At 38.0% G+C, this 25,194-nt stretch overlaps 1 protein-coding gene across 1 annotated transcript in view; it reads right to left on the bottom strand.

Moving 5' to 3' along the window:
• Nucleotides 1-23,758, bottom strand: part of mAChR-A (muscarinic Acetylcholine Receptor, A-type) — a 55,168-nt gene extending 31,410 nt beyond the window's left edge. The window contains exons 1-2 of the mRNA XM_073076892.1: nt 23,699-23,758; nt 21,998-22,803 (exon numbers count right to left, since the gene is read on the bottom strand). Of these exons, the coding sequence (XP_072932993.1) occupies nt 21,998-22,803; nt 23,699-23,758 (866 nt within the window). The remainder of the gene's footprint in view (nt 1-21,997; nt 22,804-23,698) is intronic.
• Between the last annotated feature and the right edge of the window lie 1,436 nt (nt 23,759-25,194).

Here is a 25,194-nt window from a genome sequence, read left to right on the forward strand (position 1 = left end):
CTAAATACACTAACTTTGTTATTTATGTTTTGTTTGCATTGTCCCATATGTACTTATAGCATTTCTTACTTTTTGGTACAATGTTTACACTTTATTTACAAATTTAATTGAAAATATTTCATTTATTTATTTTTATACATGCTACACACTATAAAACGGTACTGTTATAGTGGTTATAATCATTAACAGTCGCTGTTGAACATATTGTAAATTTTACAATAATCATAATACTGAACTCAGTTACTAACTTTTCTCCATTTTAAGTATTTTGTCTGACTTATTGTATTTTGTACGATCTCGTATATCTTTAACTCCATCCCAAAGGTTGTCTGGAAGAAATCGCTTCTAAGCGATAAGACCGCCTATTTGTATGCTGTCTCATATATATTTTTTTTATATGTTGCTTATATTTGGTGTACAATGTACATATACAGAATATGTTGTAGTTGTTAAGTATTTTGTCTGACATATTGTATTTATTTGTATGCAAGAATCTAACTACGCATGTTTCAATAGTATTATTACATGAAATAGACAAATTAACTGGAATAACTCAGGCTACTTTATCCCGCAAATACTTTGGTTTTATTCATAAAATCTGAAAAAACAGAGATAGAGTGAGAAAGGTAGTTAAAATAAAGCATTAGAACAGTACAGATGTAAATATTTCTGTGCAATACCTTTAGTATGAGTTTTTACGTTTTGACAAAAATGACTGTTTTTATATTTGTTTATGTATTTCCCATACATTTCTAATCAGTTCTGATGCAGGCTGCTAGGGGCGCTGATTGGACATGTATGAGCAAATTCGTAAACAAAAACAAAAAAAGCCATTTTTGTAAAAACGTAAAAACTCATACTAAGGGTACTGTATTTCAAATTGAGGCTTTTGTTCGTTCCCATTAATTATAGTTCCCGAGAAGTTACTGAAGAACAAGCCACTTCAGTTTCGCTTTAAATTAAACTGCTATCTTTCTCGAAAACCTTAAATTAAAATGTTGTAATGGCTTCTTATTCAAACTTTTCCTTTATAATTAGGTCAAAACGTTTATAGTATACAGAGTGAATTTTTCAAATAGCCTTTCAGGGCCAAATCCGAAACTATAAGGATTAGCGAAAATTACTGAAAGGAGTTACAAGGTCAATTTTGATAAAAACTAAAACTGCATTATAACTTTTTACCTGGCCGGGAATCGAACGAGTTCATTTTGAAAAAAATACACCCTCTTTATTATTCCACTATCTGATAGAGTTGCTTATAAGGAGGAAATTCTGGGAAGTAATGCTAAATGACAAACTAAAGAAAAAGGAAAATTTTGAAGAAAATATATATTTTTTTCAAATAGGATATTTTACTTAAAATAAGCTACGGACAGTCATACACTATCTGTAAGGATTAAAATCAAATGCTTTATGTACGTTAATGCCCCTACTACATGCTACAATACAGCTGTGCATTGCTGTTATAAAGCGAATATTTTTTTATAATATAGAAGTAGCAGACGAGCATGCTATTCACCTGATGCTAAGTGGCTACTACCTCCTATTCCTTCTTGAGGTCGACCACAGATGTGTCGCTACCCGTGTGACCTAAGTTAGAATGCCTCGAAAAAGTGCCACAACTGAGCTGCTAGTCCTGGACCTAAGCTGGAATGCCTCGAGATATTATAAGCGTCTTATCATACCCTTCAAACCAAAATACGGAAATACTTAACACTGCTGCTATTAGACATAAATAAGTGCGGCGGTGGTGCCGCTGAAGGCGAATCACAAAAGGTTCTTGATACCGTGTTGCGATGTGAAGGTGATTGCTTCATTAATATAAATAAGCATACAAACAGAGGACTTACGAATGTCCAAATGAAGGCACACTTAAACGCTTTCTACACCCACAGCCCACACTAGGATTCCCTGTGTGGTGGGTGCCGTGGACACACACATAGACAAATACACACACACCCAGACTCAGAAACAGAAATCTAAATTCATCATTTAAATATCTGTCTGGCCGGGGATCGAACCCGGGACCCTTTGCGCGTCAGACCGTTATGGTGACCGCTCCGCCATTTAAAGGAAGAAGATAGGAAGTTCAAAATGTTAACACACTCGTATAAATAATATACCCGTACCAAGAAAATATTATATCGCAAAGCGTCAACCCCTGTCACTAACAAGCATCATGGCATTAATGCAAAACTATCACGTATTTTTATAACCATGTCTGTGTCACGTTGCGTCAAATTACATTTTACATAACGTTTGTTTATCTAAAACCAAATAACGAATATGTACAATGTACATACTTATATTTTTTTTTATATTTACATATAGTAAGGTGGCATTAAATGTACTTTCTATTTGTATACTGCATGTTATGTATGTTACCGCATTCTTATTAAGACAAATTATTTTAAATAAAAAATAATAAACAAAAATAAATTTTATATTGAATATATTTGTTGAAAAAGATATTTAAATATGTTTAAAATACATTGCTTTAAGTATAAGCGTTTATATTGTTATGACGTCCTTAAAAATACGGTAATTTTATTCAAGTTTAATAATTATTTGTAAAATGCTTTTGACTTATTCGAATCCAAAATAAAACAACAAAGTACCATCAAAGTAATTGATTTTGACTTTTTACAAACGTTTTTGGTTCGCGGGTATCTCTATAAAAAGAGGGGTTGATTTGACCCTTCTTCCCTAATTTAAATACATGCGCTCATAGAATACTAAAACAATGGCCCTTCAAGCCTTCCTAGAGTAATATAATAGGTTGAGTAAGGGTGGATTTTACTACGTAAGGTCACATTATACTTTCATAATAATCAATAAGTAAGCTGTTTAAATTTTATTATTTATAGTAACTGAGTGACTATTGTTTATAATAACTGACTTAAAACTGAGAGTCCCGTATCAATATAGCATGAAATTTTTAGATTTTATTTTTTTTATCTGTTGATTAGGCTAACGTTAAAAATTTTCTTTTCATTTTATAACTGTACATATAAGGTCTCCCACACACTTGCGTTTCTGGAACATTTGTTACATGTACGAGTATATACAGATGCAGTCGCCCCAAAAACACACAAATGTGCATAAAATTTAGCTACTAGTAGTCACCCATCCAACTCCCTCACGTTTCTTAAGTGTAACATGTACAAATATATAAATATACATGCTATTTTACTTATTTGAGGATATAGATTAGTAAAGATTACTCACTCCTCACAAGAAAATTTTCGTGTTTGAATAATATTAAAAAATGTAGTTTTAGGGCATTTAAGAATGAAACGATATTTCTCCGCTCTTTTTCTTCGATGTCGTGTTGTTTTTGCTCCACTTAACTGCACATGTCGGCATTGTTCCGCGTACATTACACCATGACAGACGGAGACGTAATGGGAAAACCATCAGCCATTTTACGTATGTGTCAGCCATTCAATGGCTTCCTTCAATTACAAGGCGGTGAGATATCTATACACACATTCCAACTTAGCCGTTTTTAACTAAAATACACAGGATTGCAAAATAAAATGTACCTAAAGAGAATAAAACGAAGGCAAAAATAAAAGTACAAGACAAAATATAAAGTACAAGAGGTTACCTTAAATATTCCCCGAAAATCATTAATGCATGATTATGTTCCATGTCATAACAATTGACACGGTCCGTTAGCATAATGTAACGCATGACATGATAATGTATGTAACGCACCAGGTGTAGGACCGGCCCTTCAATAATACATGAGTTGGAACGTTGCGAGGTGGATAGGGGGGTTACACGCGTTTCATTATGTAATGTTTAACTTTGCCTCTACTGGGCACTTTTCCTCTTAAAATGAGGGCTTAAGGTCATGGTCCTTTTTCGATTTTGTAGAATACGTTGTTCCACTACTGTCCCACTGCTGGGCACGGGCAACTCTCTGAATGAGAAGAATTAGGCCATAGTCCACCGCGCTAACCAAATGTGTTTTGGTAGACTTCACATACCGTTGAGAATTTGTATTTATTTTGATCTCTCAGGTGTGCATTACTGAAAAATCGGAAGTGCGTGTCTGGGATTTGAACCTCGAACTCCTCGAACGAGAGTTCCCCAAATTTCAACCAGTAGACTATTACTGCTTATAAATTAGACTGTTTATCGCAGAAAATAAACCTTTTAAAAAATAAAGAGAACTATTCGATGTAAACTTCACTAAATATTACTACGCTGGAATTTTTGTAATACATAGAAGCCCATAGACTTCCGTTATCCTCGGAGTCATACCTGAGGTCGGTCACAAACGAGTATTTTAGAACGCTATCCTAACTTACTAACTAAAAACTATGAATGTGGTAGAGCCCTTTGTGGTTCGATTCCGGCGGCACCAACGCCACACCTATTTCTACCTAATAACAGCAGTGTTAGGCGGTGCTGTATTCCGTTTTTAAGGGTGTGGTAAGGTAGACAGACTTTTCCGAGGCGTTCGAGCTTAGTCCTCAGGGGTGGGCGCATCTGTGGCCGACCTCAGGTAGGAATATTTAATCCTATCTGGGGTTGATTACAGATGTCTATGGGCGGCAGTAGCCACTTACCATCAGGTGGACTGCATGCTCGTCTGCCACTCCTATAATATACAAAAAAAAAATTAGAACCTTAATACATTCAAACCAGGACACAGCAGCACTTAACACTGCTAGTGTAGTCAATGTGTTGTGTTATGTATGTAGCGTTGGCTCTAGAATCAAATAACGAGCTACCTTCCTATCTTCAAAATTCAGCATCCCGAAGACCCGAACTAAATACTCGAAATATTACTCAAAATTTGAATTCCAAACCTTCTACTCCATACTTGATACTTCGTGTAAACAGTAGGTACCCAGTATATCGACATAATGTGAGGACGCAGGTGGCTCACTTACAGAACACTTGTTCAATAATACATGAACATGAACCGTAGTGTGTAGACTGGGTCTAATGACTATGTAGTGGTGTAAATAGAAGTGAATGACTTTGGGCAGAAATTCTATACGCAAAATGGGGAAAGAACTAGTCATCTCTCCTTATAATTTCCGCTTAAAATTGTAACCTTTTATTATAATGTAACAAACGAGTCCTCCTGATGGTAAGTGTCTACTACCGTGGACATCTGTATCAATCCAGGATAAGATAAGGGTCTAACCGGTCGTAGATGCGTTCCTATCCCTGAGTAATAAGTTGGAACGTCTCACATAAGTATTTCTCCCTTTCAACACTCGTCAAACCAGAACACAACAGCGTTTAACACTTTTTTTTTATATATAGGAGTAGCAGACGAGCATGCAGTCCACCTGATGGTAAGTGGCTACTGCCGCCCATGGACATCTGTAATCAACCCCAGATAGGATTAGATATTCCCACCTAAGGTCGGCCACAAATGCGCCGCCACCCCTGAGAACTAAGCTGGAACGCCTCGGAAAAGTCTGTCTCCCTTACCACACCCTTCAAACCGGAACACAGCAGCGCCTAACACTGCTGTTATTAGGTAGAGATAGGGATGGACACTGTTTATATTAGGTCGAAATAGGTGTGGCGATGTATCCGGAGTCGAGTCGCAGAGAGTTCTTCTACTTTTGGTGAAAACAAGCTTTATTTTAATATGGCGTTTATCGCATGGTTATAATACGATTGATTCGTCGACTCCATCGCATAGCTATCGCCTTAACAGTGTGACAGTGGCCTTAATACACAAAGGTATACCACACAGACACTGGAGTAATTAGCAATATGCATATTAACTCAGAATCCAATCAGTGTCTATGCCTGTGTTGAAGCATTACCGCCGCAATAACTTAATAACTATATACCTATACTAATACATATGTATTACATAATTTGATGGTGGTAGAACCCTTTATGATTCGATTTAGGATACTCGGCCTCTCGATCGAGGGGTCCGAGGTTCAAATCCCAGGCGCATCCAGGGGCTTTGACGCACCTCTAATTTTTCGAGATTATGTGCGTATTAGAAATTAATTATCACTTGCTAAAACGGTGACGGAAGACATCGTAAAAAAACCTGCATGCCTGAGAGATTAAAAAAAAACTCAAAGGTATGTGAAGTCTACCAATACGTACTTGGCCAGCGCGGTAGACTATCGCCTAACCCTTCTCATTCTGAGGAGACCCGTGCTCAACAGCAGGGACAATAATGGGTTGATGATGAAGCGTTCCTCTGGTTTGGAGGGTGTAGGAGTCATACTTAGCGGAGACGTTATAACTTAGCCCTCAAAGGTAGCAAGGCCAACCTTGGGTAAGTCTTTGAAAGCGGTGACTTACTTGTCGTATGACAATAATAAATGTATAACAACAATAAATGTTATATCGGAATTCTTAAGACACAAGTCAACTTTTTGATCTAAACTGCTTTTCGAGATTTTATCAGAATCTTAAAGAATAAACGACTACTCAAGTTTTTATTAGCTGAGGCCGTGACAATATGCTTCACTCCATTGACAGTCATCCAATTAAAAGCAAAAACAAACACACGCTTCCACTCAACTCTGACGTCATCGATGACGTCACTGTTTACTACAGAGACACGTGTTTGGTATCCTTCGTTCGTATTCCGAATTACGTATAGCAGCCCTAAGAGGATCGCTGACGCTACCAACACGTGCATTGGCGAGTCACCGACTTAGACCTAGATTTATTGCACATTAGCAATTTCGCAATTACCAATCAATACTTTCCTTAATTATTGTAACATAAAAATGTGTATTCTTCATCCAACTTAGATAGGAATCACTAGCCTTAAATGTAAGTTTTATTGTAATTTTAATATAATTAAATTAGTTTTAAAGTAAATCTGGCTTTTTTTTGGAGCCTCCGAGAGCAGCAAACGTAATTGGCGCAGTCGGTAGGATACTCGCGGGCCGGTTCGCGTTAGCTAGGACTTCTAATATCGAAGATCGCGTCGCGAGTCACCCGGGTGGCTATCCAGCCCCGTCATCGAGTATCCAGAATCTACGGACCTGCTGCGACACAGGAGGAGTTTCCAGACATCGAAGCACCAGAGAAAACCAGATGAAACACCTGTAAGTGCACTTGAATCGTTCTCGTGTTGCTATCCTTTTGTCCTAAGTACCCTTCACCATTTTCCACCCTAGATCCGATAGGGACCGGCAGTCTGAATCTCGTCAGGCTCGCCGCGATAGTGTTAGCGATAGAACTAGAAATTTAGATTTTGAGTTAGATAATCAATTAGATAGTTTTAATAAATTAGATTATAATATAATGGCAGTTGACCCGGACACCATTTTTAAGGCACTCCGCCTAGTCCCGGACTTTGATGGCAACCCTAACGTATTAACGAGATTCATTAAGGTTTGCGACCAAGTAGTTATCAAGTACTTGCGCCCTGATCCAGGCAGTGAATTTTCAAATACATGCCTTCTAAACGGCATACTTAATAAGATTACAGGGACAGCAGCTTGTACCATCAATTCCAATGGCATCCCTGATAGTTGGGTGAGGCATACGTAGTACTCTTATTAACAATTTTTCCGATCAACGTGACGAGACTACACTATACAATGACCTCTCATTAGCCACGCAAGGCAATAGATCCCCACAGGAGTTTTTCGACCACTGCATGACACTTTTTAGTACCATTATGACCTATGTGACCTTGCACGAAACCATAGACACCACTGTGACAGCTAAACGTGACTTATATAAAAAAGTGACAATGCAAGCGTTCGTTCGTGGTTTAAAGGAACCCTTAGGGTCCCGTATACGCTGTATGCGCCCCGAAACTATTGAGAAAGCGCTCGAATATGTTCAGGAGGAAATGAACATCACATACCTCCAACAACGTAACGAGCCTCACAGAAGTCAGTTTATTCCAAAAACCCCTGTATTCCCGTCCACGTCATTCGCACCACCACGTGCACCTCCTAATTTTCAAAACCCAGCATCCAAGTGGCCGACACCGATAGGGCAGCAGCCCATGAGGCCCCCGCCTCAACCATTTAAATTCCAACAACCCATGCAACATCATCGCATGCCAACCAATACTCAAAGGATGTTCGGCGCACCGCCTCCTAATTATAATCCTCACAGTAATGTATTTAAACTACCACCAAGAAATAACCCTACTCAGTCATCAGCTCCTCAACCTATGAGTGGCGTTCAGAGATTCACTCCGAAACCATTACCTCACACCTTGATGACTGGTCATGATTGGAGAAGGTCAGGGAACCCGCCACCCAATAATTATTTTAAAACACGTGAAATGAACATGAACGAATGTGCTGCATATGACGGATCATATTACTACCCATATGATTGTTACCAAGAGCCGGTGTACGATTACGATGACTATAACAACTACTACACTAGTGACTATGCCCCCGACTTCACTTGCGACCCGACATATTATGACGCTTCAATCTACAACCCTTTACGAACTGAAAATACCACTCAGGTAGAAGATGTTAGTGACGATCAGGATTTTCAGAAGGACCCCCCTATACGAAAACCAAAATAGAACTTAACTTACAGACACAGAGACAATTACCATATATACAGATATCCGACCCACCTTTAAAATTATTAGTAGATACGGGTGCTAACCAATCTTTTATTAGTCCTGAAGCTGTTGAAAATTACTTTAATCAATTTCCACTTAATTATGACCCCTTCGAAGTGACTAACATACACGCGACAACTAGGAACAATTATTCTATAACGCTACCATGTTTTTCAGAGTTCAATGATCGCGATAATATTAAATTATTTGTCTACCGATTCCATAATTATTTCGATGGACTTATAGGATTAGATTTATTAAATAAATGGGAAGCTCGAATAGATTTGAAAGACGGACAATTAATAACTCGCTCCGCTTCAAATCCTATAATGATGTATGATTCTCGGAACGTAAATCTGTACGAGGACATCATACCAGCTGGAACATCAAAGGCTATTCGTATACCGATAGACACTAGTGATGGCGATGTTTTTATTAGAGAACAAGTAGTTTGTAATTGTATAATTCACGAATGTATCACCACCGTTATTAACAACCGCGCCTACGTTGAGATCGAAAATCCAACACCAAACGACTTAATATTCTCGCTCGATCGGCCGGCGCACGCGGAATTATTTAATATCGAGTGCATGCGCACTAACCAACCATCGGCGCGCGCGCGGGAAGTAGTTTCACGCTTACGTTTAGATCATTTAAACGAGGAAGAAAAAGCTAATCTTAAGGCTCTTTGTTCTCGCTACTCAGACGTCTTTTATTTAGACGGCGAACCCTTAACATTCACTAATAAAATAAAACATCGTATTAGAACTACGGATGAGGTTCCCGTGCACACTAAAAGTTATAGATATCCGTTCGTTCATCGACAAGAGGTTAGGGATCAGATTGCGAAAATGCTAGACCAGGGAATAATCAGACCATCCGATTCCGCCTGGAGTTCACCTATTTGGGTTGTACCTAAAAAGATAGACTCCTCAGGTAAGCAGAAGTGGCGCCTTGTCGTAGACTTTCGTAAGTTAAACGAAAAAACGTTAGACGATAAGTACCCTATACCTAATATTACTGACGTACTAGACAAGTTAGGGAAGTGCCAATATTTTACCACCTTAGATTTAACCAACGGATTTTACCAAGTAGAGATGGACCCCCAGGACATACCAAAGACAGCTTTTAATGTCGAGCATGGCCATTTTGAGTTCCTTAGAATGCCAATGGGTCTAAAAAACTCACCTAGCACATTCCAACGTGTCATGGACAACGTTCTAAGAGGTCTACAAAACGACATATGTTTAGTATACCTAGATGACATCATAGTATTTAGCACGTCCCTTCAGGAACACATGTTGAACTTGGAAAAGGTATTTCAACGTCTTCGAGAGTCCAACTTTAAGATCCAAATGGACAAGTCAGAATTCCTGAAACTCGAGACTGCCTATCTTGGTCACATCATCAGTAAAGATGGCGTGAAACCTAACCCCGATAAGATTTCAGCCATAGAGAAATATCCCATTCCTAAGACACCAAAAGAGATAAAACAGTTTTTAGGTCTTCTCGGTTATTACCGAAAATTCATTCCTGACTTTGCTCGTATTACCAAACCATTAACACAATGTTTAAAAAAGGGTAAGAAGATTACTTTCGATACCGAATACGTTAACTGTTTCGAAAAATGCAAAACCCTTCTTACTAATGACCCAATTTTGCAGTATCCAGATTTTTCTAAAGAGTTCAACCTAACCACAGATGCTTCAAACTTTGCTATCGGTGCAATATTATCCCAAGGCCCCATAGGTTCAGACAAACCCGTGTGCTACGCTTCTCGTACACTTAACGAAAGTGAGACGAACTATAGCACCATAGAAAAAGAATTGTTAGCAATTGTATGGGCAACTAAATACTTCCGCCCTTATCTCTTTGGTAGGAAATTTAAAGTTTATAGTGACCATAAACCACTACAGTGGATTATGAGTCTAAAAGAACCCAACTCACGGCTAACTCGATGGCGACTCAGGCTTAGTGAATATGATTTTACAGTCATATATAAGAAAGGAAAATATAACGTTAACGCAGATGCCCTCTCTCGAGTAGAAATTCATAACGACGAGATTAAGACGTTGATGATGCAAATAGACGACTTAAACTCCTTTATAAGAAAGCCGACTGAATGTCTGCCTACTCCAAATAATAGTTCTTCAAAGGAAATTGTCAAACCCCCGACGGAAAACCCGACCGACTTACAACCTACTAGAGCTAACTCTTCCACGGAAACCGTCGACTCCTTGTTGGGTAACCCAACTGACTTTCCACTAACACATGTTAACTCTTCTACAGAAACCGTTCACACCAATAAGGAAAATCCCATATTAGAAATCCCCATTACTGACGAACCTCTAAATAAATTTAACCGACAGATACACTTTACTATTGTTAGCGATATTAAAAGAAAACCCGTTCTTACTAAACCTTTTGATACCCACACTCGAATTAGTATACAAATCTCAGAACATAATTTGGAAGAAGATCTTATAAACGCTGTAAAAGAATACGTTAAACCTAAAATTAAAACCGCCCTCTTAATCAACCCTACTCTAGCGATGTATTCCGTCATACCTATCTTACAGAGTAAATTCAAAAGCTCCTCTATGAACCTTGTATTAACTAAATTTGAGATAGAAAACGTAAAAGAATATCTTCGCCAGCAGGAGATTATCCAGCACTACCATGATGGTAAAACAAACCATCGAGGCATTACCGAGTGTTACCTAGCTTTGTCATCCAAGTACTATTGGCCTAAGATGAAAGAGCATATCACTAAATTTATTAATGAATGCACCATATGTGGACAAGCCAAGTATGACCGGAACCCAGTGAGACCTCAATTCAATGTAGTTCCACCTGCTACTAAACCCTTCGAAATTGTACATATGGACCTATTTACAGTTCAGGGTGAAAAATACATTACTTTTATAGACGTTTTCACTAAATATGGTCAAGCCTATCCACTTCGCGACGGAACAGCTATCAGTATACTACAGGCATTATTAACATATTGTACACATTTTGGTGTGCCAGTAACGTTAATTACAGATAATGGGACTGAGTTCACAAACCAATTATTTTTAGAATTTACTAGACTACATAAAATAAATCACCATAGAATCCTAGCTCACTCTCCTAACGATAACGGTAATATAGAAAGATTTCATTCCACATTATTAGAACACCTTAGAATTCTTAAGTTACAACATAAAGACCAACCTATAGTCCACCTTGTTCCTTACGCTATAATCGCCTATAATAGCTCCATACATAGCTTTACTAAGTGTAGACCTTTCGACTTACTTACCGGACATTTTGACCCAAGAGACTGTCTTGACATAGACTTGACTCATCATCTATTACAACAATATACGCAGAACCATAGGGAACAGATGAAACAGGTATATAAAATTATTAACGACTCCTCTCTTGCTAAACGCACTAACCTAATAGAGAATAGGAATAAGTCTCGCGAACCTGAAATAGAATATGCACCAGAACAACAGGTCTTCATAAAGAATCCAAGTGCTCACCGTCAGAAAACGGCACCCCGTTACACCCAGGATACTGTTCTCGCAAACTTACCTATTCACATTTATACCTCTAAGAAACGCGGACCTATCGCCAAGTCCAGATTAAAACGAATTCCTAAATCCGCGAATTTGTTACAGGATCCTTTACATTAATAAACAGATAGTTATAGTTTTTAAATTTCCAATAATTTCTAAAGATAGTTATGAGCTTTTAAGTTAGCAATAGCACCTAATAAAGACAACCAAGGCCTCATACCTCCCTTTCCTTTCATAGCAACTTACGAGAAAACATTCGTGTACATAGAGACAGAATGTCCGAAGCTCAATTCCTGGTATCTCTGTGACGAATTAGTCAACCTGCAAATCCGTAGCAAGAATGACTGCATCCAGGAGGTGATAACCAGCCAACGTCTTCAAGAATCTTGCCAATTCGCCAAAGTCATCCTACAAAGGGAGGCCATGGAGAAGCTAGATGATCGACACTATGTGCTATCCTTTCCACACCAGGTTCGAGTACAACTTTCTTGCGGTCGAGTTGAGTACATCTCAGTGCATGGAAGTTACCTAGCAACGATTCCAGTTAGCTGTCAACTAAAAACCGAGGAATTCCCAATAGTAAATGACAACGACGAGATTAAAGGACAGCCCCTGAAACTGACCGGAATCACGAAAAGCATCGGCATCCAATCTTCGCCAGCAACGCATATCCAATTGAACTCCATTAACCTGCAGGATCTGCACGGCATCCAGGAGAGAATCATGGCACAGACTCCACTACAGCATCATCATTCTGATGTAGTTTATCATACAACTCTACCATTTTACACGATCCTGTCAATCGGAAGTAACATCATTATAATCCTCTACAAGTACAAGCTTGGGGCTTGCAAGAAAAAGAGCAGTAAAGAAGAAGATAACAAGGAAGATACTCCTGGAAAGATGCCGGCAACATTCTCACTAAGCGTTCTGAAATAGTTGCCGCTCTGGGGGTGGAGGAATTACGTATAGCAGCCCTAAGAGGATCGCTGACGCTACCAACACGTGTATTGGCGAGTCACCGCAAACGTAAACGCGGATTCCGCTTGGTTGTCAAAACACATGCTCGTAAATTTCAAACTAGTGGTACGAATAAATTGCAATCTACATCATTAATTGGAACGCGACCATGTATGTAGTTGACAGTTGAATAAAACATACATTTGTACCATATTCTTCGGTTTATTGACAGTCTCTCACTAACAACAAAAACAAACACAAATTACGTATAGCAGCCTTAAGAGGATCGCTGACGCTACCAACACGTGTATTGGCGAGTCACCGACTTAGACCTAGATTTATTGCAGATTAGCAATTTCGCAATTACCAATCAATACTTTCCTTAATTATTCTAACAATAAAATGTGCATTCTTCATCCAACTTAGATAGGAATCACTAGCCTTAAATATAAGTTTAATTGTAATTTTAATATAATTAAATTAGTTTTAAAGTAAATCTGGCTTTTTTTGGAGCCTCCGAGAGCAGCAAACGTAATTCACACCCTGTCTACGCAACTCTGACGTCATCGATGACGTCACTATTTACTACAGCGACACGTGTTTGGCATGCTTCGTAAATGCGGATGTTGAGTCCATTCCGCTTGATTGTCGAAACATACGCTCATAAATTTTAAACTAGTGGAACGGATAAATTGCAATCTACATCATTAAGTGGAACGCGACCATTTATGTAGTTGACAGTTGAATAATATACATTTGTACCATATTCTGCGGTATATTGACAGTCTCCCACTAACAACAAAAACAAACACACCCTGTCTACTCAATTCTGACGTCATCGATGACGTCACTATTTACTACAGCGACACGTGTTTGGCATGCTGTGTGCGGATGTTGAGTCCATTCCGCTTGGTTGTCTAAACATACGCTCATAAATTTCAAACTAGTGAAACGTATAAATTGCAATCTACATCATTAAGTGGAACGTGACCATTTATGTAGTTGACAGTTGAATAAAACATACATATGTACCATATTCTACTATTCTAGAATAGACTTGTTTGCAATAACAATTCGTAGATACAGTCCGTCTGCATACCTGTTGTGAATATCTCGTAGTTTCTGAGAAGTTTGTTTGAGAAATGCCCGAGTTTTTACTGTGACACAGCTTGATTGTTTCAAATTTACGAGTTTGTAACTGTTTGTCTAATTTCTGATAGTTGGATGTTTTGGTTGTTTTTTTTAATAAAATCATAATAATTTGATCTTTATACGGGCACTGTAGCATCGGGACCAGAATAGGGCTACGGTATCCCCTGCCTGTCGTAAGAGGCGACTAAAAGGGGGTCCCGCGATTGTGGGCGTAACTTGAAAGTTGTGTAAATTGAAATATTTTAATAACAGTATTGTCTTTGACTAAAACACATTTCATCTTGAAGTCAAACTAAGTTTCATAACATACTAGTAGACAAAAAGTGGAAAAACTACATAATAGAAAATTGAAGAAGACAAACATTTAAAACAAAAAAAAAGACATTTTGAGATACTAATTACATGGATACAAAGAAATTGGATGAAATTTCTTCCACCAACTCTGTAATCGGGACATATGAAAACCAAAATAATCTAACGTGTATTTTGGTACAATACCTAAATTGTTCACCCTCATTAAAGGCTTTGCAAACCGAGCTAACAAACGTACCGAGAAATTCAGATACACAACTTACACTCAACGTACGTAAAATAAATTCCTGCATCAGCTTAAGTTCGCTAAGGCGTAAATCTTCGGCCCCGTATCTCGGAGTAATGTCTTCTCCGTGAAAGCGGGGCTTGAATGGGGCCAGGCCGGAAGAGGCCGGGGCAACGTGGGATGGGGCAAAGTGGGATGGGGCTTGGGGATCGAGCGCTGAGTAAAGGTGCGGCCGGTGAAATTTTAAGAGCTCTCAGACGATAGGTATTTTTATTAGATGTTCGGATAAAGGGTGGTCGTTGGGCAATTTGTCGTTTATGGGGGCGACGTGGTGCATGGCAAATCGGCAAGTCCGCTAAGCGGTTCACGTGCGTGTTTATTTATATATAGACCTTTGAACGAAACATTTTTTAGAATATAGTAAGCGACTCTCTTACATACCTACATGTAGACAAGGTCATATTTTCTTATGTAATGATAGAAGCATAAAACGAGCATGCCTTTTAATATAAAGTGCTCAAAGTTATATGTAGGGCTTTTAATGTCTACCTAGTAATAGTAGTAATGCGCTGTTCTGGTCTTAAGGGTGTGGTAAGGGAGACATACTTTGGCCGACCTCATATAGCACTTACTTATACTTTTAATGTCAGATGTAATCGGCATATGGGCGAAACCAACTGGTAGTCAACCCTAATCTAATGTTATCGGGAGTTTCTTACAGAAATCCATTAGCGGCTGTAACCCCTTATCATCAGGTGGACTGCATACTCGTCTGCTACTCTTATTTGTATAAAAAAGAATAACATACAAACAAGCCTACTAGGCTAGCTACTAGGTCAAAACAAAATCGATTTTGCTTACAATTACAAAATTATTCCAATGAAAGCAAAATATTACGGGTGCAGTGCAGAATGACCTCCAATTCAGTAAAACACTCATTTTGATATGCTAATAGTGCTATCGGTCATTTCCAGTTTCCAATCAACTTGCAAATCGATTCCATAATTATTGGGGTTTGACTCTACACGTAAATGGGGTTGTGAGCGAATTTTCCGATTTTTTCGTAGGTTTAAAACGCGTATTTTTAGGATTCCGTTCATATCTCTTACACTAAAGAAATCAGGGGTCACGGAAAAAAACGGTCCCTTGTTCAATCTGTTTTTCAACTCAATCGCAAAGTAGTCGAAAACAGCAATATTATAGGTAAATTATAGCTAACATAAGGATCCAAGTGCACCGGACAGAGGGCCGCATGAGGCGATACTGTCCATGTCTTCCACGAACTCACGATCTGTTGCTACCCAGGTTGTTCCATAACTTTTTATTACGTAAATACGGATTTCTAAAATTCATACAATTGAAAAAATATGTGATCTTAAACTCTATGTACTTTTATTGGACATTGTCATATGTATAAATTTGTGATTTTTGAGCATTAAAACCGCATTTCATTAAAACTATGATATATTTGAATGAAGAACATCGGAATACATCATCATCATTAACCCATTATTGTCCCACTGCTGGGCACAGGTCTTCTCTCAGTATGAGAAGGATCAGTCCATAGCCCACGGCGCTGAGTTAGTTTAACAATACGTCCTAATAAAAGAATACTAAAACAAAAATACAACATTCAATCAATGCACCCAATTAAACAATAGTTCCACACATACAGTACTCATCGTACCAAACACACACACACATAACTATTATGTAAATTAAAAACACACACACACATAACTACACTGTGTTGTACACTGAAAACATAAAAACTTAATCGAATCAAACACAAACACACACACACATAACTACACTGTGCTGTACATTGAAAACATGAAATTTCATTCGAAGCAAGCATCACTGTGTGCTGTACTGAAAACACTCACTTTGACATGATAATGACTCTCTATCAGCAATTTCCAATTTCCAATGGAAACGGCGATCGATGCCACAATTATACGTCGAATCGAATACAAACGAGTTACCGAGTTCGTTGAATATTCAAAAATTTAATTTTATCATAACATTTGTAATATCTTGTTCTACATTGTTGATACTACAGAAGTAGAAAATGTAGAAGTAGAAGAAATCAAACCCAGATAAGATTAAAGACTTTATAAGGTAGTCCTCAAAGATTGCAATATCTTATTTATAAAATTCTCGTGTCACAATGTTAGTTACCGTACTCCTCCGAAACGGCTTTACCGAATTTCATCAAATTTTATATGCATATTCAGTAGGTCTGAGAATCGGCTACTATCTAAGTTTCATACCCCTAGTGCTAAGGGTTGTTCACCCTTAACATTTTTTATTTATATGGCAACACAACGTTTGCCGGATCTTATAAAATGAAGTGGTTTATATGATTACTAAGGTAGTGGGTGCATTATGCAGAGACACTTATATAAGGTGTTTTAACTTTTGTTAAAAAAACAATTTTTCAATGTGTTGCTTACAAAACATCGACATTTAACAACGTCTACTATATAGAAATTGTTGATATCTTCGATACGAAAAATTTGAATAACTGGCATAAATACACTTAATGTAAAGACAGTATAGTAAAATTATATAGCGATCAGTTCCAAATAAAAAAGAAGTCTAACCGAAGATCGGTCACGTTTTTCAAGTTGAACCACCTCATGAATATCTTCCCTCCGCCCTTCAGACTTAACAGAAAAAGATAGTTTGAAAAATCCAATGATATATTTTTTCCTTGAATTAATTTACGATCGAGGGTGAATCTGTAATAGAAAACGGACTATTCGATCTGGTAATAAATTCTCCAGAATTACCACCTTATATGCATAGTCTGTCGGGGTAAAAAATGTGTGTGTATTAATATACTTTTTTCGTACTATAGGTACTCCTACCGCAGACCGGCATGATATCCACCTGATGGTAAGTGACTTCTGCCACCCATCGACAACTGTAATCAACCCCAGACACGATTAGATATTCCTACTTAATGTCAGAATCAGATGCGCCCCTACCCTGAGGACTAAGCTGGAACGCCTCGGAAAAGAATGTCTCCCTTTACATACCGTTCAAACCAAAAGACAGCAGCGCTTAACACTCACAACTTAACAACTGCAACAACAATTCACTAAATACGTGTCCAAAGTGACGGAAAATATTACTACTTTTTTTAAGATTTTGTCGGCCGTCGGGAAGTGTGACGTTTTTTTAACATTGCTAAGATTTCTTCCTTGTCGATAAAGCAGTTTCACTTCAATAATGTTATCTTCTCAACACGCCTCAACGGTTCACTGAATGGTAACGTGCGATAAGGCTTTCACACACTAAGCAACTTAAGGTAACCGATCCGTAGAGTAGAGATAGAGCTTAGGGTGTTTACACACGAAGAAACGTAGTCAAGCAATCGAACTATACTGATAGGTATAGGGCTTAATCAGACAAAGCAACTCAGTCACCCAGTCTGATCTACAATCCTTTGATTCAATGAATAAAACACTTATGAAGATTCAACAACAGTGTTCTATGATAACGATTGGGAATTATTATAACTTACTACGCTTATAAAAATCTATACAGAGTAAAAAATGTGGAAATACTGCCACTATAATGTATGAAAGAGAAACACCACTACCACTACAATTTAGTTGTACACAACAGTACATAAAGCCACTGCTATAAAATATAGCCAATGCCACTCTCAAAATTTTACTGAATCCAACGACACAACGACATTATCCTCTATTATTACCCTCTCATATTACCCTCCTCAGTAGAGTTAATTATAAGACAGAATCACATAAAGCAGTATATCCGAAGGTGGTAGAACCCTTTGTAGTTCGATTCCGGCGGCACCACGGCCACACCTATTTCTACCTAATAACAGCAGTGTTAGGCGCTGCTGTGTTCCGGTTTGAAGGGTGTGGTAAGGGAGACAGACTTTTCCGAGGCGTTCCAGCTTAGTCCTCAGCGGTAGCGCATCTGTGGCCGACCTCACGTAGGAATATCTAATCCTATCTGAGGTTGATTACAGATGTCCATGGGCGGCAGTAGCCACTTACCATCAGGTGGACTGCATGCTCGTTTGCTACTCCTTTATTATAAAAAAAAATACATATGCAGTTAAACCAACAGTTCTACTTTTATTTTTGTTCGACAATGTGAAATCGACTAAACCAATTAAAGAACAATGACCATACAAAGAGGATCCGCTTTGTTGCAATACTGAATGTAATTACGCTAAGTGCAAGTATTTCTATATATGCACTTACATTTACAATTGAATTTGTAGTACAGTCACTCTACTACAGAAGTAAAATATAAACGTATTTTAAAAAATCTATATCCAATTTTTTTGAAGCTGTATTGCCATCAAAAATAATGCAACAATAGACAACTAAAAAAAATATTATTGTAGATTAGAGGAGTTGAAAATGATCTTAACATTTTCAAGAAAACAATGGTAAGACTTTGCACTTTTTTTGTTTTGCTCGACTTGGCAATAGCACTACCGTGCCTCCAGATAAGTGTTACCTATATGCTTCTAGAAACACTCTATACAACATTAAAAGTTACGAGAAACCTACGGTTCCCATAAGCTATTCATCAATCATTTCTTTTCTTTCTTACACTTATTCACTTTATTTAGTTGTTTTTTTATTTTGTTTCTATGTGTTCTGTAGTCGTTTAATATGAAACGGCAAGTATGAATTACATACAATAAAATAAGTTGAATATACTCCAAACTATTATTTTTGTATTTGACACTATGATTATCAAACAATAGTGTTGCTAGGAATTCAAAGAAATAAATAGTGTACGAAAATCAAAAGTTCAAGAACGTTTCTTTAAAGAATCTATCTAAATTTTTCTTTCTTTCTTACACTTGTTCACTTCAAGCACTAACAAAGTTTAAACAGACGCTTCTTTGTTCTTCGTATATTAACCAAAGGAATTTAGAAACGAGTTTTGTAGTCGTCTTTCGGTAAACGGGATGCATAATTTGTGCTAAAACTCAAAGTAAGTGGAAATAAATGTGTCGCCATGTGTATTATTATGTTACTGGAATAAAAATAAATCCTTACTAATATTATAAATCCGAAAGTAACTCTGTCTGTCTGTATGGTTGTCTCTTCTTCACGCCTAAACCACTGAACCGATTTCAATGAAATTATGTACAAAGATAGTCTGAGACCCGAGAAAGGACATGGGATAGTTTTTATCCCGGAAATCCCACGGGAACTAGGGATGGCGATCTAAGATCGATTAATCGGTGAATCGATCTTTTGATCCAAAAAACTCGATTATTTTAATCGAAATTAGTAAGGATTGAATCGTAAACTATGCATTTGATCAAGTGATGATCTTTAGCAAAGTTGTTGTCCATGAGCCCACGAAGGTTCCAGAGTTGGTACGACCAACTTTCGCCAGATGGCGCCACTGTCGTTCCAATGAAGGTACGAATTTTCAGTTTGATGTATGTTAGTATGTCATATTATTTTCTTTTAAACGCGGGCGAAGCCGCGGGCAAAAATTAGTACTGGAATAAAACGAGTTTACTGATTTTTATAAGCATAGCTCATGGATTTTTTATTTTGTGTATACTATCGACATGCTAATGCATGTCTAATCTAGTCTTAATAGACAATCGTTACACAAGCACTAAAAACAGAAATTAAATGTCATCATTTTAATATATTTGCCTAGCCTAGGTTCGAACATACGAGTACATATATCTCTCTGCGTCTCAGAGCATACAAACGCATAAACACACACACTTTCTTTTTTTTATAATATAAGAGTAGCAGACGAACATGCAGTCCACCTGATGGTAAGTGGCTACTGCCGCCCATGGACATCTGTAATCAACCCCAGATAGGATTAGGTATTCCTATCTGAGGTCGCCCACAGATGCGCCGCTACCCCTGAGGGACTAAGCTGGAACGCCTCGGAAAAGTCTGTCTCCCTTACCACACCCTTCAAACCGGAACACAGCAGCGCCTAACACTGCTGTTATTAGGCAGAAACAGGTGTGGCGGTGGTGCCGCCGGAGTCGAACCACAAAGGGTTCTACCACCTTCAAATTATAATAGTAAAAATAGTAATATACAATTATTATTAATGTTTCAAGAAAGAATCAAAATATATAAGAAACCAATACGTTTCTTTAAAGAAATCTATTTAATATTCTATTTTCTTTTACTTCAAGCACTCAACAAAGTTTAATCAGATGCTTCTTTGTGCTTCGTATATTAACCAAAGGAATTTAGAAACGAGGTTTCGCTTTACGAGTTTTGTAGTCATTTCATAGTAAAGGGGTTGTTTTACTTAGATCTAGAACACTTACTAGTTTTATGCTTTCATAATTTGATCATTGTCAACTTGAAAATATTTATTTTAGTCAAAGAGTTTAATATATAGAGCTATAGAAGGGACCTTGTCAATATTGTATACAAAACCTTTAAATTTTTTTTATACTGTATCACGGTTAATACAAAAATATATTTTAAAGTTTGCAAAAAAAACGCTTTCACATACATATCTAAAAAATAGAACTAATACTCTACACACGCATTTAAACCCTTAATCTTCCATTGTTGGTTCGTTCAGGCCGTTTGCACTCGACGATAAGGTCGATAAAGCGATGACGCGAAATCAATATGCATAAAGTATAACGTGTGTCGCCACCCTAAACGATCCCAGTAAAACTATTGGTTCGCGAAGGTCCTAAGGGATGGTCCCGATAAACTGACGTAAGTAAGAACAGTACGGTTCGAAATTGAACGATGGCGTAATGTAGGACACAGCAAAAGAACTTCGGAGTAATTGTAGTTCTGTGAATAATGATCCACGGGAAGGTTGGAAGAAAAACGAGTTCTGCCACAGTTGCTGTTACATTGCCAATATTACTCTTTGTTGTAAACGTCGCAATGTAATATAGACATGGAACAACTACTTTGAACGAAGAAATTTCTCTTTATTTCGCCTTAGTATTGTTATAGAGTGGACGCTGGCAAGATTATCAGACGAAACATTTCACCCCGCTTCTTTCTGACAATATCTCAAATTTATTGACATTTGACATAACAAATTATTACCAATTGGTAATAACTGATGGATGACACTTCTCCTCCCCAAGTCCGCTCTTTGCTACTATATAGTTAAATGTATCTTTATATTTGTAATTTATTGTAGTGGTTATACCAATGTATCTACAACCAATTGTTTAAGGAATGTAAAGAAACTTACCTAGAATTTGACCTCTTCGACGAGTCGTGTTTCTTCCCGCCTTGAAGATTAGGCAGATCCTTCTGCCGTTTCTTCGTCTCCCGCCAGATCTTGTAATACAATATGCACATCACTGTCACCGGCACATAGAATGCCGCTATAGCCGTCCCGAACGTAATATACTGGTTGGTTTCAATGAACTGGATGTAACACTTGTGAGGAGGCACCTTCCTCTCACCTTCTATGTACGGCCAAGCATAGATCCACGGCGGCCACAATAACAAACTGAATCCCCATGCCGACCCTATCATAAAGGTCGCGCGACGTGTAGTTCTTTTGGCCCGATACGTCAGAGGGCGGGTAACACTGAAGTATCTATCGAAACTGATTATCAAGAGGTTGAGGACCGACGCGTTGGAGGCTAGGTAGTCCAGCGCGAGCCAGGTGTCGCAGATGTGTGGCCCGAGCGGCCAGTAGCCGTATATCGTGAAGACAGCGTACAGAGGCATCGAGATGAGGCCGATCGCGAAGTCGGCGACCGCAAGGGAGAAGAGAAAATAATTGCTGATAGTTTGTAGTTGCTTGTCGATTTTGAAGCTGATCATGACCATGGAGTTGCCAACGACGGTGAGCACGGACAGGATCAAGGCGACGATGGCGATGACGATCTTCTGGGCGAGGCTGTAGGGACTTTCTGGGAGGTCGAGGCTGAACTCCTGGTATGTGTAGTTGGCTGAGTGGTTTGACGCGATGAGCATGACGTCAACTCGGCGAGCCGGCGGCCCCCGCTCCGCAGCGGCGTGAGCGCCGACCGTGTCCGGACCCGCCTGGTGACAATTAAAACAATACTTTAATATTTTACACCAATCACTAAAACCTTATAAATCTTTATATATACATATAAGGAGCAACTATTAAACGGGTGAAACCAGATAATATTGTGGTTGATTTTTGTTAAACCAAAGAGGTTATTCTATTCGTGACGAATATTTTTTTCTATAATAGAATAAGCAAATAACCTAGCAGTCTTGTTAATGGTAAGTGGCAACTGCTTGCTTATAGATATCTATAACCAACCCCAGATAGAAGTAGAATACTACCTGAGATCGGCCAAAGAATAGTCTTCAAAATTAAATTGGAATATCTCTGTCATGTCTGTGAATGTAAGTGACCTTTCTACACATTTCAAATCAATCTTGTATTTTGATTTGAAATTTGTAGAATATATGGTACATATTATGTATGAGGCATATGAGACGAAAATAAGAAAAAACCACGCGCTCTACTACCTTCGTAATGTGAGTTAATCTTGTTGTTCTGTTTTACTTGAAAGTATCATCTTAAATTCACTTAAGCACCAAAATGAAATACACAAAGCTTTCAAATCCCGTTCCATTGAAATTCCCAAGTTTCCCAATAAATGTCCAAGTTACAATAACTTTAAAGAAATTCCTAGTTAACTAGATTTATGAGGAAAATTTGTGACAGCGCAAGACAAACTACTCTCATTTAGATCCAGTGACGTCACCGCAGAGATTACTCTGGAGTTATGGACGCATATTTTGTAAAAGTAATATCCTCTTGCATATGCGTGAGGTGGATATTGTTCGAATACAAAAAGATTTATTTGCTTTTGGCTTGAATCGAAAGTACCGCATCTCATTTCGTAAGAATGTGTAATCGAATGACGGCCTCTTTCCTGTCACGACGGCTCATTCCCACATGCGTGTAGCACTCGCACGTGTGCCACTTGCATCCTATCGATTCATTGATACTTGTCATGCTCGCCATACGCACGGGCCACGCAGGCCACGAAGTAACTACAGCAAGTTAATCGAAGAGTGCAAATAAGACGCGTGCAAAAGTCATGCGTGGTAGGATATTAATGCCCTTTTCAAGTAAGGTTAACTTAAGTAATATTTGCGGCAGACCTCTCAAATGTGAGTAAAGGACAGTTGGCTACTATGGATTATGGCCTAAGCCCTTCTCAGCTTCAAGAGACCCGTGTCAACACCAACAAAAACGACGAAATGTTTTAAAAAATATATTGAAGTCGATCGCTCTATGTTTTGTGGACAAAGCGTTACATTTTAGATAATATTCATGACACGTATTATGTACAAGCAGTGATAGCCTAGTGGTTTAGAAACTCGGCCTCTCGATCGAGGGGTCCGAGGTTCAAATCCCAGGCACGCCCCTCTGATCTTGCAAAGTTATGTGCGTATTAGAAATTAATTATAACTTGCTAAACGGCGAAAGAAAACATCGTGAGGAAACCTGCATACGTAAGGGATTTATAAAAAAAATCTCAAAGGTATGTGAAGTCTACCAATACGCACTTGGCCAGCGAGGTGGACTATGGCCTTTTCCTTCTCATTATGAGAGGAGACCCGTGCCCAGCAGTGGGACAGTAATGGGTTGTTGATGATGATGATTTATTATGTACCTAACAATAGTAAAATTGTCACTGTTCATTTGTAAATTTGTTACTGCCATTTTACATATTATTATTTTAGATTAAATTATAAGCCTAACAGCCGTACATTACTAAAATAATCGCTACCACTGTACATAGTATTTTGTAACTAAATACAAACAGAAAATAAATCCGAACACATGAAAAACATGAAATCATATTTAATAATAACTACATTATTTCTACGAAGCATAATTAAAGAAACCTAATTAACAGGAAAGTGAGTTTTTCCTTTGAAGCCTCTTTGAAACGGCTCGTTAATTAAATCACTAGGAGCGTCCGTACCTAATCAGATTATACTCATCTCTTTCATATGGTAATGAATAATTTCCATATGCAGCGAGAAGTTTCCAATAAAGATAATGTAATTGGTACAGCAACGCTACAACTAGTGATTTCTACGACGTTACATTCTGTACTCTTACCATGAGTTTTCAAAACATTCCACAATTTTACGTTACGTTTACTCAATCCATTATTCTGTTCCGTTTGATTCAGTAGACTGAGTAAACGTAACAATAAGTAAGTGCTCAAGTATTTTGGTCTACCTCACATGTTCGCAAAAAAAAAACAAAACATAAAGCGCCATTTTGTCAATTTAGACATTTAATGTTACGTTACTGACACTATAGTTCTTATATAATCGGCTAGGGGCGCTGATTGGAAATTTTATGGGCAAATACGTAAACAAATACCAAAACAGTCATATTTGTCAAAACGTAAAAACTCCTGGTAAGGGTAC

Source organism: Epargyreus clarus, unplaced genomic scaffold (assembly GCF_041222505.1).
Source record: "Epargyreus clarus isolate Ecla_fem2 unplaced genomic scaffold, WU_Ecla_fem_2.2 ptg000009l, whole genome shotgun sequence".
NCBI lineage: Eukaryota > Metazoa > Arthropoda > Insecta > Lepidoptera > Hesperiidae > Epargyreus > Epargyreus clarus.